This window comes from Agelaius tricolor, unplaced genomic scaffold, assembly GCF_023055355.1.
Source record: "Agelaius tricolor isolate 1412-34295 unplaced genomic scaffold, bAgeTri1.0.p SCAF_9, whole genome shotgun sequence".
NCBI classification, from domain to species: Eukaryota; Metazoa; Chordata; class Aves; order Passeriformes; family Icteridae; genus Agelaius; species Agelaius tricolor.
In genome coordinates, this window is record NW_027269269.1 from 22,867,734 (window position 1) to 22,882,436 (window position 14,703).

At 36.2% G+C, this 14,703-nt stretch overlaps 1 protein-coding gene across 5 annotated transcripts in view; it reads left to right on the forward strand.

Annotated features, from left to right (window-relative positions):
- SPAG17 (sperm associated antigen 17) overlaps positions 1-14,703 on the forward strand; it is an 89,255-nt gene that overhangs the window by 42,373 nt on the left and 32,179 nt on the right. For 4 of the 5 annotated variants that reach the window (XR_011680134.1, XM_071433225.1, XM_071433224.1 and 1 more), the window contains exons 17-23: positions 1,356-1,510; positions 6,123-6,202; positions 7,840-7,922; positions 9,207-9,461; positions 10,710-10,821; positions 11,362-11,484; positions 14,036-14,149. Coding sequence is in view for 4 of the 5 variants with exons in the window: in XM_071433225.1 (XP_071289326.1) it covers positions 1,356-1,510; positions 6,123-6,202; positions 7,840-7,922; positions 9,207-9,461; positions 10,710-10,821; positions 11,362-11,484; positions 14,036-14,149 (922 nt within the window). In the remaining variant the exon portion in view is untranslated. The remainder of the gene's footprint in view (positions 1-1,355; positions 1,511-6,122; positions 6,203-7,839; positions 7,923-9,206; positions 9,462-10,709; positions 10,822-11,361; positions 11,485-14,035; positions 14,150-14,703) is intronic. The other variant, XM_071433223.1, reaches the window with a different exon arrangement.

Here is a 14,703-nt window from a genome sequence, read left to right on the forward strand (position 1 = left end):
CTGTCCTATTTGGCAGCAAGTCTCTTAGCTGAAAGTGTGGTGGAGATAAAACCACCTTGCCCTTAGAGGTCGCAGTTTTGGGACTCAGTGCAGTGGATGTGAAAACATTCTTTGCAAATACCTATGCAGTGTATGTTTTATGGGCAAATAGAAAATTTGGTTGTTACAGTACTTTACCCTTTAAGGGCTAAAAACATCATTTATAGAAATCTTGCAAGGTAAACACTAAAATCTTGCAGAAAGACAGAAGGACAAATCTAAAAGATATGCTCAAGTGTATTTGGCCTGAACTGGGAGGCATCCTCTTGGGAAGAGTGGATTTTTAGTTCCTGTGCTGCCTTGAGCTTCATAGGTTGTAATTCTTATTTGAACCTGACACATGCTATACATGGGTGAAGGAAATGCTGCCTGGACTTTTGCAGCACCACTTTAGTGTGACAATTTTAAAGTCTAGTCATGCATTTCAATGCATGGGCATCCCTTCTTATGCAGCATAAATAGCTAACATTACCTCAACTACCAATAATTAGTGAGTCTAGTAAAAATATACTGAAGGCAAATAAAAAATAGCATTTTATTGAAACTGAAAATAACCTTTTGAAAGAAAATTCATGGCAGTCAGATGAAGTCCCAGATGACTAGATAAAGAGAAACATTTTGCACATCTTTAAAAAGGGTAGAAAGGAGGACCCTGGGATCTACCAACTTAATCAGCCTCACCTCTGTTCTGGGAAAGATCATAGAACAGATCCTTCTAGAACCTTCAGTTGCATGGTTCTGAAAAATAATAATTTATAAGAAGGCTTTCTTCTACCTATGACTATAAAATAAGTTTCAACCTGCAGGCAATATAAATATTGAAATTGTTGGGGCAGTACAGAGCAGAGTGGAATAATGTAGATCACAGCAAATCTCAGAGATGTGCAGGTCATGATAAAGCAAATTGAATACCAAGTTAACTCAACTGAGATGAAAAAAAAAGTAAATTAGTTTTCTTTTTATCTGGTATATGATAATTCTGTGTTTATTTGCTATTTACTTAAGTATTTTATTATTTAAACTTTTTAAAGTATTTGTTTAATATTTTAATTTATTTGGGTTTTGTGTAGCTGAACTTTTTCATTCATGGTCAGTGAGAAGGTGGAGCACAGCTGGTATCTCTTCTCAACATGAATAGCAATGCAGTTTCAATTTCCACCTACCTGAACAATTCAGGTTGCTGGGATCCAAATGCTTTGGGTACATCTTGTAGGAGAGTGTTCTGGAGCACCTGTTGCTCAAAGCTCTGTTATGTAGCCTCTGAACATATGCTACCATCTGGAGGAAGGATGTACCTTTATTCCTTTCCTTTTCAGGTTCTTCATACAGCATCCCAAGAATACAGATGTATTGATTCCTTTTATCATACCCAAGATAACTCTTTACTAATGGTTTTTCACAATCCCATGAATCAACATCGTCTGAGCCAAGAGACTTGGAATATTGCTCTGCACTCTAATGTGGGATTCAGGTAATGGAGTTTATCTTCCCTGTCTCTTTCACAGTCATTTTTAATTAAAGCCTCCATGGCTGTGCTTAGGGCAAAGCTTAGAAATTAAGATATGACTATGTGACGCATTTATGAGAAAGAAAGTCTTGTGAATCAAAAACAGTACTGTATCAACAGAATTATGTTGAAATTTTCTGAGTAAGAATAGAGCAGACTGTAGCTCCTTATCATCAAGTATAAAAATGTAAATAACGTACACATACATACAAAATCATTAGAAATGCCACATCAAGAAAATTGTAGGACATTCCAGGTGAAGAACATTAGAAAAAAGAATTCTGTCTAAGCATATACTTATCAGGTTTTTCTATTATATATACATAAATTGAGTGATTTAGTGGGAATTTTTTTTTGAGAAAAGTTCAAATCCCTATGATAATATTAGAATTTTTTTCCCACAGAATAACACATTCTTCTTAATTCCTTATCAGTACCTGCTCACCAGTTAGAGGTGTGCAAGTGGTTGATATGTCCACTTTAGCTCTTTTGTTAGTGGACCTATTTAGTTTGGAACACATTTTTGCACCGAAGCAGTGATATAAATGATGATGTAGATGCAACTACTATTCCAAATAATTGAAAATAGAATAACTGTCCATGTACTGGTATGTAAAAATGTTAAAATGCCATGGAGAGACAGCTGAAGTATCTTTAACAATGCCACTCTGATGCTCTATGAATTAATTAGATTTATCAAATAAAATTTCAAACAAATTATCCAGTATAAAAATATCTTCCCCTGCTTGTCTGCAGATACCCTTTTCTGAGTGTAGTGCCTCATTTATCATATTATGGGAATATTTATAATAAACTTTTGTTGGCACCTGTATATATTTGAACAGGTTTGAATACTAAATAGGGAAAATGTGCCTTCCTGAAGCTGTATTTTGTATTGTATTTTGTATCTTTGCTCTCAGTCAAGGAACTCTCTGTAGGTCCATCTCAGCTTTCCAGGCATTTGGACTTAAAATATTTGCCATGAAAACAGGCTGTTGTGATTAGCAGTGAATAGGACCAGAGCCATAAGATATTTACCAGCAGAAATGCAAAGTTCCTTGGAGAAAATGCTGGCTGTTTTGTTGGGCAGATCCACTAAATGTGGTGTCAGTGGTTTTGCATTTATATAGCAACTAAAATCTTCCCCAAAAGTGAAAGATGTAGTAAAGCTGGGTCTTGCATTCAGACAGACCCAAGCACAGGGTCAGTGGGCTCAAGGGCTGTTACACAGCAGTCTGTTGGCACCCAGAGCTCTTTGCTCTGCCAGCAGTTCTTACACTTCTTTGTGACACTGGACTGCTGAATTCAAGTTTCCTAAACATAAACAGTTGGTGCCACAAAACAGCTGCCTGGTGCATTTGGGTTTTCTGGGCAGAGTTGACACATGTGACATGAGACCCGTAGGAGACCCATACACTTTTGGAACAAACACCAGAGAGCAGGTCACACACCCCAGAACATCTAATGTGCCACCTGGTGTTTGCATACACTGAGTAACACCTCATGCCAACAGCATAAGGGTGCTGTAGGAGCAGAGGGAGGTACCAGACTTCTGCCTCAGGAAGCATTTGTCCCTGACACAGCCACTCTGGAGTTGTAAAACCTCTGATTGGCTGGTCACCTTGAAAGGGCATTCACTGAAATAAATCAAGAGCAACTGAGAGACAGGAAAGGCTCTTGATACCTGCAAAAGAAAAGCTGCTAATTTTGCATCTAAAGGAGACAGTATGCATTTTATCTTCATTATAATTCATTTGAGTATGAAATAACTGTGTGCTTTCTACTTCTTACTCTTCCACATCCCCTGGAAACAAGGCTTAGACATTAAAGATAACTTTTGCTTAGGGCATGCCTGCTTTGTCCAGTGACATTTCACCAGGTTCTGTTTCTGGTTGCAAGAAGTTCTGTAAGAAAATGGCATGAACACTGGCAAGATGGTTTGGCTTTGCTCTTGTTTCCTAGAGATATTCTGCTATAACATCACTGCTATATATGCTACTTAGAATTTTTGAAGAGCTGTAGGTTCTCTTTTGCTTCTGTTATGTGTCACCGATACCTGCCTATACTCTGCAAAATAATCGGCACATTTTCAGACTTTATTCAGCCTTACTTCTAAAGATCATTTCAGATTTCCAAAGTATCATAAATATTTGCTAGTGTATGTTTCCAAGCAACATAACACTTCTGTGGAAGACACTCATTAAATACCTTGAGTGCTTCAAGCTATTGCCTGCAGTTAGCTTCCAGATCCTGCTAAGTTGCCAGAGATGGGCACAAACTCTACTTATTAATTGAGTAGTATTACTTGTTTTTACCTTTGTATGAAATAAGTTACTCCTGATGAGTTTAGTAACAATTTATTGATTTTTATTTTATTAAAATTGCTATCATTCTAATTTTCGATATAGCTTTAAGAATCACACTTTCATCACAGAAGTGTTACAAATGCACAATAGATGCAGCTCTTGAAAATTTCTCTGATAAGAGTTCTCCATCTGTGTTCACTTGTTACTTCTTTAGTGGGACAGCTTATAGACTACAGACCATTTTTGTAGAGTGACAGCTCATAGTTGCTGTCTGGAATATAAATCTGTTATCTGCTAATCAGTTGGTTACAGAATCGCAGAATAATTTCATTTTGAATAAGCGAGTCCTGCTACAGCAAATTCTCATGCAAAGAGGAAATAAAATTTCTGTTGTTGCAGCAGCTTTTGCTCCTGGAGATCCCTGTTACCTTCCTTCTTCTTTATGGATATCAGATCCTGTAGTTCATGTAGAACATGCAAAAATTCAGAAATTATGCTGTTTAAAGGGTAGGCAGCAGGAGTCTGCATGGAAAATCTAATGGATTCCACTGAGTAAGGGAATCCAAAGGCATGGACACATGTACCTCCAATAATAAGTTTGTATATAAAACATTTTAATTCTGGTTAGAATAAGTGGCCGCTCTATCAGGAAGCCAAATGAATTCAGGCATTATCAAAACCATTATTTTGCTCAAAGTTAATCTTAATGACATTTGTTTATAGTTTCATAGTAAACACATTACACAAGTTACTGGAAAAGAATAATCCTTTCTGAGAAATGCTTCTGAGTCAGACATTGGCAGTAGTGACATCAGAATACATATTAATAGAATGTGTATTTTAGACTTTGAATGACTGTTTCATTGGCCTAAAATATTTTCCACACGAATAGTCTCTTTTTTATTTATAACATATATTCATCTTCAAGTTATTCCAGTACTGGCAACTCTATGTTCCAGACTAGTTCTGCCTTTTGTTTTCAACACCATAGGTTTTTATAGCTTGTGCACTTTTCTTCAGATACAAACAGAATAACCTTCTCCCTACTGAGTATATGTATGATCAACAGTTTCTCCATGCAAGTTTCCCAAAGCAGACTCCACCTACATTGCAGAAGCAGGGAGAGTCTTGTATATCTTGAAGCTGTACCTGAACTGTGTATTACAGCCTGTGTGCATGACCTACTCTTGAACAGACTGCTGCAATAAGAACTTTAAAATTGATATGAGGTCAAGAATTGATTGTATTGTCTGCATGTTCATACCCAAAAGCCTCTACTACACAAAGAGTTTTTGAATACAATTGAATCATCTTGAACTTGTAAATACAAAATGTCATCAAGTTATTATATATACTCAGCAACTGAATCTGATGCATTCTTCAAAAGCTCCTTTCAATTTTGTACACATGAAGAATTTTACTTTCAAGTATTTTGATAAAACTCCAAATGAGGGGTTGAGTGGCAGTTGCATATAAGTTTCCCAGGCTTCCTCCTTTCTTGAAAGCAATTGTTTACAGTGAGCTACTTTAGCAGTCATTTCAGACACCTTTGGAAGATGAGACAATGCAACTTCAGATGCCAGCAGCAAACTCTGGATCAGTTTGTCTTCCAGTTCTCACTTCAAATTAATTGTGACTTGTGAATATTCTTAATTCATGGCAGGCTATGGTACACTGATTCTCTCATCTGGATTTGGATGACAATTTCCAAACACTTTTCTTGTCACACAGATAAAGAAGAGCTTGCATTATATACAATAGTACTTCAGTTTCTGAATAAACAAGTAAAGCATATTTTAAAAATCAACATCAGTCAAAAGCAGCTAAGAAAATAAGTTGTTCAGTGGTAAAACAGTGAGGATGACAATGAGTCTGTACCTTTTGGAACTGAATGTCCTTAAGTTTTCTGATTTCCTGGATTTTTCTTTAGCAGGTGTTCTTTGGCAGAGAAGTTTCTTACATTTCTTTGCAGAAAGGATAACCAGAATTCCAAGTGTAACATGTACTAAGCAAATACCAAACAAGCAAAAGTACTAGTTCCTAAAAACCTGAGAGAAATCCTTTCAAATACAAGTCTTGTCTCAAAGATTATAGAATAATACTTCTATAAGAAACTGAGAAGCCAGGTGGTCTCGTTTGATTTGAAATCACATTAGTGAATACTGTATTATATTATATTATATTATATTATATTATATTATATTATATTATATTATATTATATTATATTATATTATATTATATTATATTGAGGAATATTCTGCTTTTCAGGAACTATCTTGAGCTGGTGGCCAACTTAATTGAAGACTGGGTGAAAGAGGAAGAAGCTAAATACCAAAAAGAGAAGATGGGTAAGGAAATAGAGTCTTTTAAATTAGAAAAAGCCATGGCAGAAGCCCTCTAAGACTGTCTGCCAGTACTGTCAAAAAAACCTGGCTTTATTAAGAAAGCCAAAAGTGGGTATCTTTTTATTGTATTCTAGGAAGTGAATTTTTCACTCTAAGTGCTGAGACACAGATTTTTTCAGAGCAGAATTGCATATGTTTTTTCATAGAATGACACTGTTTTGACATCTATATAGGCATAAACATGTTTTGGAATGAATTAAATATATATATTTATATATTCGCATCTTTCTCTGTTCTGAAAACTGACAGCTTTAGTATCAATTTACATTTTCAATATCTGTGCTTATCTAATGAGATTAAGGATTACATACAAATTTGCATCTGTTCAGATGACTGAACATATGAAGAGGTGAGCAGTAGTTAAAGCTGGCAACATGGTTCAGGAAAATTCCTTTTTAAAGGGCAGGATAAAAGCTGAAAGTCAGAAGCTAGAAGCTAAAACTGGAAACTTGAATTGACAAGACTGCAGAGCAAACTTGAATTACAAGCAACATTTTGGGTAGTGAAAATTGTAAGCAGTTCATACAATAACTGCTCAGCAGGCAGCAGAATCTGAAAACCCCTATTGACAAAAAAGAACTTCTGTCAAAATTTTCTACTTGTGTATTTAAATGGTATTAACAATGATTTGTTTATGCTTAACCTTTGCTTTTTTACCTTTCTTGAGAATGCACTTTGAAACCTCCCAGGACTAGCAGTTAGCATTTACAAAAATAGAAACATTACTACTCAACTCAGTTAACACCTCTGATTATAGTTTGGAAACTAAAAGTACAGTTATGACTACTAAGTCATAATTTGTACATATCTAGCTGTCACAGGAGCTAGACTGAATCTTGCCCATGTGGTGCTTCATGACAGTTTTGATTCATAGACTACTTGCTGAAAGGACATAATCACCTCTAGCTGGAACACACAGATGGGCAACAGTGTTCTTGGGTGTTTTCGATTTCACTGACACTGCAATTTCTACTTTATCATATAAAGTAATATAACTAGAAGTTTCTGATAGTGTTAATTTAATTGAGTTTAAATTACCTTTTCGAGAAGGTAAATATGGGGTATCCAAGCATAGTATAAAATACACTTATAGAAGATACTCTTTTCATTAAGTCATAGATGCTATAAAGCTGTAATGGTAAATGAAGGATATGGTGAGTGTTTCTTTAGTGAAGGTTTGAATATTCAAACAGCATTTATTTGGGATTTTTTGTTCTGAAAGGTTGTAACATCTATAACTCTGGTGTTGAGCTTGTTCTGGCTCACCTAAAAACAAACAAACGCTGCCAGAGCAAAGCCTTCAATAGCAAGAAGCAGAGAGCCAGTCTTTACACTAATTGTTGATATATTATTTACTGTATTTGGTCCCCAGTCATGAGATTCAAGTTTCTTCTAACCTAAACAGACTTTCTATTTTATTTCTAAATATATTTAAGGTTTGCTTTATTGTACTATTATGCTTTTCCTATTTTTAAATATACGTCCTTATTTACTTGCGCATCTTTTTTTCCCCATTTTTAAAAATTATTTTATTTTCCTGTATTTATAACCTTGCTTATTCTCCCTTTCACTTTTAAAAGGCAGCACGACTGAACATGAGAATGTAATAGAGTCTCAATCCAAGAATGAAGAAAGTCCCATTATCAGAGAAGATTCTCTAAAGGTGAGGCAAAAATATTTATGTTTCTGAAATGGACTAGATAGCACTGCTTTCTTAGAAAGGTAAGCCTTTGTTCTGTACATGGGCTTGACTGAATCGTCTTAGTCTTTCTGCTCTTTTTTATTTTTTGTATATGTTATTTTCTTTAATTTATTCCTTAATGATTGTGAGTCATGTTATGTTGTTTTCTTAAGAGAAGACTATTTGAAGTTAGACTAGGCATTCCAAAGTAATTTAAAATTGCAATACTACAAAGTGAAAGTTAAGAATATCCTACTAGTCACTGAAGTTTTCTGATTTTAAAGGTATGAAAAGATAAAATCCAGATTCATGGAAATACTTGTGTACCCAACTGTACCTTCACTGTCTACAGCTCTTTGAAATTAGGGAATGTCAATATGGTACCTCAGAGTTCCCTTATGTCAGAGAATCCCATTTTATCGATGGATCTATGAAAATTCACTGCAGATTAATTGACTTGCCCAGCTTTACACAATAAATTTCTGGCTGAGGCAGGGATTAAGCATTCAGTTGTTTTGGTCATAGCGTTGGTACTATCCATTAATCTGCACAAATCTATTTTTATTGATATTGTATTCTCCTTCTTTTTTTTGACTCCTCACAGACATATTATGTCTCATCTTCCTCACAGTGTATAATGCTGTGCAATTCAAGTCCTGATATGGAATATAGAGAGGAAATGAGGTTAACTGTCACAGCTCAATCGAGGCTAATGCCTGACTTGTAACTCTCCATGCTTGCCCTTTCTTCCCAAGAAACACTTCTCCTTCAATATGTTTAGACCACAAAGTGCTACAAAACCCTAAATACTCCAGAAAATCTCAAATGTCTTTCTAATGCAAGCTGATAATTTTGGCATTGACAAGTCATTCCTCTTTCTGTAAAAAAATAAAATAATTTTATCTCACAGTTGCATTTGGAGAATAAACTAATACCAATGATGCATTGTGGTTTGGTGGTAAATGTTGTGGAAAAGTATTCAACAAAATCATTCTCCTGTGACTGATTGTGTAAGATATGAATAATCACCTGATTCATTTCCTATGGTCAACAATGGCTGCTGTTGTAGATTGAGTGAATCACTAATTTTATCCAAAATTTGGTGTGTGATATTGTGAGACTTTTGACACGTTTGGTAATGTGTTTTAGCTTAGAACTTTGATTCCTTTGGTTTTGTTTGCTTCTACTATTTTCAGCATGCATATATGAAATATCTTGTAGTACAAAGATAAACACAGTCTGTTTAATTCCTAATATTGAATGCAGGCTTGGAAGATTGAGCAGGACCGATTACGAGAGGAAGAAGAAAAAGAAAAGGAAGAAGAACAAGAAAAGGAGGAAAAATTGCAAACCGAAAGGAAAAGCCAGGATTTAAAAGGAAGTAAAGAAGGAAGTAAAAAAGGAAGTAAAGGATCAAACAGAAGGCCTTCGGAAGACAAGTATCAAAATGAGTCAGCAAAAGCTGCAGAACTTGAGGAGGATCATAGCATTCCAGAAACATGTTCTGAGAAAGTTTATAAGGTAAGGAGTTTTATTATTATACCACATTAGAAAAGTGTTAACTATATACAGAGTCAAGATTACAGCAGAGCTATTATCTATTGTGAAATTTGAGTTCAGGGCAAATTAAGCCTAACTGGGTCTTGTTACCTCTGTTGTTTAAGCAGCAGATCCTTTTCTAAAAGTTTTAAAAAGCAGTTCTTGATGTTCAACATTATCTTACACCAGATTATTTAATTTTTTTTTTGTGTAATATGACATGAGCAAAAACGTAAGTTGATCATGTGAGATTTTTCTGGGAGAGGATAGGAAAGGGGAACATAAGAAGTTGTCCCATCTTCCATAGTAAGGAACTACTAGACCTAGTTGAAATTTTGACTGCCTACACTGGAAATCACCATTTCTTACATTTCCTCTTTCAAAATTCATATTTGTGAAGTGCCCTAATCTAAAATACATATTTTTCCCATATTTCATAAAGCAACTCCATTGGCATGTGTGCAACAGGAAATGTAGAGCTCAGCTCACTCTTGGAGATTAAGGTACATGAAATCTAAACTGTAATTGTGCTTCATGTCCCTAGCAATCCCAGGAACTCGTGTCTAGACAGTTCAATGGACACAGCAGCTCTCCTTTTTCTGCCTGTTGCACTAACAGAGGGAGCTCTTCACTAGTTTTGTTCAGTTTTTCAGCAGCTTGCACCACCTTATATTTGTAGAGTCTATCTTGCATCCAAAACTTGCACACATCAATGTAATTCCCTCTAAATTTGCTTAAATACAGACTTTAAACTTAGAAATAGATGGCATTTCAGTCTGGACTTATTTGAATACAGTCACGTAATTTTTTCCATCTTGTAGCACTCTGGAAGGCATAGCAATCTAATTAGATTTACAGTGTCTAAATTCCAAAACCTAGAGGGTAGAAAGCTGAATCTTTACCTGACCTTTATGTGATCCCATGGCATTGTACTTGATCAGAACTTCTCTTTCTCTCACACTGTATGTTAACTCACCGGTCTCCTTGCTACTCTTCAGTTTCCATTATGGTTTTCACATGTAACAAGTTACATCAGTTAGTAACTGGGAAATTATTTGGATATGACTATAGCATGCTAGATATTTGCTAAAGGTTTTTTTATATTGGTTTAATAGCTAAGCAAAAGATGTTGAGCAGTACAGTGTGATCCTTGTGGTCTGTCCTTCATTTACCTCTTTCATGTGTACTGCCTTTCTCATTTACAGATAATTTGAAACTTGTCTTTTCCAGTTTCATGGCTACAACACAGGGGAGGATATCATTCAAGTATCAGGAACCAATCAATATCTTTTCCCATCCGATGGAGGACAGATTCAAGTAGAGAAGATAGAGTTTGTAAAAAGTGATTCTTTTTTTCTTTATGCTTTGCTTTGACTCAGTGCTAAATAATGGAATAATTTCTTAATCCATAAATGCTTTATCATGTCTCAGCAGTAAAAATTCAGTTAAAGAAATTCCATATTAGGCTCTATCATCATTAATCTTTACAGTTACCTGTAATATGTTAACAGTTGATAGATAAATGAAGTACCAGAAAACTAGAAATGCAGAAAAATCAGTTCATATTTATTTTTTTCAATGGCAACTGATGCATCATATTTCCAGGATGTTCCAATTATTTTTCCAGTCAAATGCAATATAGCTAAGCCACAGAGTCTTCTGCAGACTCTCAGATTTAATTATCAGAAAGTTTGTAATATATTTAGTCTAAACTCAGATAACCTTAATTTTGTCACCTTGGTTTTCTACTACATGATTCAGTCCAGTTATTAATTTTCTTTTTTTGAGTGCTTTGCTCAAAGTAGCAGGTGCACCATTTATTTGGGTGCAAGTAAGTTCTGAAGCCTGGTGGAAGCAATAATAGTATTCTATTGCTTTACAGAAACTTTGATAAAGGTGAAAGTAATGAAAGACAAGCACAATTTCTTCGTTCATGTCACAGACCCCAAGGAGAACTTCAAAGCTGAAGAGCAAGAAATTAATGAAGAACAGCAAGTTACATCAGGTCGGTGGATTGATGTGACTGATATAAAGAATTAATAGTTTGATGTATTTAACAATGGGATGCAAAACTTACCAACTAACAGAAAATATATTGTTACTATTGGCAGAGAGTAAGAAAAGTCAGTGTTCCATAAAATAAACTAAAAATCCAGTTGGCTGACTGAAGCACTGCATAAAGAGGTCTTAGCAAGAAGTGCAGGTCAACACGTGCAAACCAGTCTCTCTTCTAAATCAAAGAAATCACCATTCCTTAAGAAAATAGTTTTCTTCCTTAGTGGAGGACTCATTTGGATCTTAAAACCATTGTGACTTGGTGACCAAAGTCACAATGAAAGGGAAGATTTCCCCTTTTGATGTGAACCTCCTTTTGTGGGTCAGATGAGCATAGCATTATTGCCTCAAGACCTTTGCTTTGAAAACAGATATTTCTGCAATCCAGCAACTTCTGCTGTTGGTTGATATATTGTTCATACTCAGAAAGCATTGAATCCAAATCCTTTCTGAACACAGGCGAGTGTATTTCCAAGAAGCAAGACAGTTTGTAATAATTTGTGTATATGTTTGCCAAAACCATTATGGAATTCCTGTCACCAAACTGAAGAGTATTGGAAAAGGATAACTTATACATTTTAGCTCTTTTCCTCTTCATCAGTGTGTTATAGATGTATAATGAGATGATTGGCTCTCTCAATTAAGGGACGACTATTGTGTAAATATTAAGAAAAGCTTTAGTGGTGTATAGTTATGTTATTATAGTTTAGATGCCCTCTGTTCTCCCCATAGTTCCCTTTCCCCCCCACCCCTGTATTGTGACCATCAGACAGCCGGGGCTGTCTAGGACAGGTACAAAGGAGGCGTGCACAGGTGCCCCTTACCTGGGGCAGTTAGGAATGGAAAAGCTTAGGGGGTTGCTTAGGGGGTGCAGCATGGCAATACCTGACCTCCAATCAAGTTACAAGAAAGCAGTCTCCACCAATAAATGGCAAAGAAGAGCTGACTGAGACTTTGGGAGGGGCCAGGGCTGCCTGATGCAACCCCCAGGGGTATAAAACACTGAGCATCCATCTTGAAGATGAACCAGCCATGTGGTATGCATGAGGGGCAGTTTCCATCACTGCAGCTTTTTCCTTATGTAGTCCTTTTGTTGTATTTTTGTTAAGGTTTATTAAACCTTTTAAAATTTTCAAAGTGAGCAGTTGTTTCTCACAAGTGTTAGAAAGCATCCTGCTCTTGCTTCTCCCCTTGGCTTACCAGCAATGTAATTGTAGGTTGTCTTAATACAAAATTTGCCTCCCTTCTACAGAAAAGATTTTTTTTGTCTGCACTTCTGACAGCTGATCTGTATCATTGTGGGGTCTGCCAGACAATACTGGCATCACCAGTGTGTGAGTGTCTGAGACAAGTTGTACTCACTGGACACAAGTGCAAGGCTTTCCTCCCTTGTAAATAGGAGCACTTTATAGAAAGGCAGTAGGGAAGACAAGAATCAATCCACTCTGATACTTGACAGTGGCTGGATGGTACAATGGTAAATGTGTAAAGCAGTCAAAATTCCAAAACATCTTCCTACAGGTGGTGTTCAGCAATAAGCATTGCAATGACAGCAGACAAGAAATAGGAGCAGAAAAGGTCTCAGGATGTGTCGCATGTTGACGAGTTTGGGAGATAGCTTGGCCTGCCTTAACCTGCTTTTGTAGTCTTCTCTGCTATTCCTCACCATTTTAACATACTTCCCATATGTTCCCCATATGGGAAATCCCAAGTTTTTCCCTTACCAATAGAACATTTCTTTAAGGCAGCAGCAGCTGAAGTAGAGGCAAGGTAGGGCCCAGTGTCTGGGAGGTGTATCTTGCCTAGCTCATGTGGTTTTCACCATGACATATTCATCACATGACACCTTGATCTACCCCTTTATGTGAGTTTGACTCCTGATCCACTTTTACAAATCCCAGACCTGTCTTTTGATCTAATTTCACTAATTTTTTTGTCCTTTCTTTTACTTTCTCCTCAAAGTACACACATAGAATCATAGAATATCCTGAGGGAAGGGAAGGGACCCTCAGGGATAATTGAAGTTCAGGTCCTGTCCCTGAGGAGGGACAGTGTGGGTGACATGTGAGGGACAGTGATTTTTATTAGTGCATAGGCACATGTAATAGAAATGGCACATGTAATAGAAATGGCACATGTAATAGAAATGGGCAGTTTAACATTCTTATCAGCCAAGAAACAAGGATCCATAACTCCAGAACTGGGTCCTTCTGCTGCTTAAATTCCATAAGACTTTACATTAGTTGTTGCTATTAAACCTGTTTTTACACACCTAACTAATTAGAATGCTATTTCTGGATAAAAAACCACAGGTGTATTGCACAAAACCAACTATTATATTGTACCCTAAGAATGGAATGTTGGTTTTCCCTGCTCTATTTAGTCTATTTAGTTTAGTCATCCTCACTAAGGTTCCACTTCTCACACCAGCCATTGGTTTACAGGTCAGGTGGTTCTGATATGTGTTGCTGTCCTTAAAATTAATTTTTTTTTTTTTTTAGAAGAATTGAAAAATAAAAAGAAAGCTGTGAGCAAGTTTGGATCTTTTTCAGCCACCTTGGAAAATGGAATCCAGCTGTCCCTGAGCTATTATGGACCTACCGGGGAGGCAGCAGGTAAAGTAAGCAAATAGAAGAGGATATTTGAGAACCATAGGGGGAATTTTTTTCCTTTTTCTTCCCCTTCATAGACTCCTTAACCAATAATTTGTTGCATGCAATTCTTCCTTTCTCAGCAGCTGTTACTACATGGTAGAGAATTTTCAGCAAGGCTCAAAATGAGATTACATTGTCAAGAATATTCTATGATTCAATTTTCAAAATGGAGGGAGGTCTCCAAGTTTTTCTGCTTACTGTGAAAACAGAGCAGTGCAAGTATTGTTATTAAGTAGCCCAGCAAAATCAGCCAATTAATTTGAGCCAAAGAAAATGTGATTTTCTGAGGAGTCTTCTTGGTTTTCCAAGAAATAATATTTTTGTAAACTTATATAGGTGATTATGGAACTTTCATTTTACTTTAGGAGTTGGACTTTAGGTTACAGTTGTGCAGACATAATGAGGGATTTCTCTCAGTCTTTCAATAAACACATTCACCAACTGGAAGCAATTGCTTCAGAAAACCACAGTGAAAACAGCGTCTGCTTTTACCAAGAGCTTTTTGTTTCCATTAC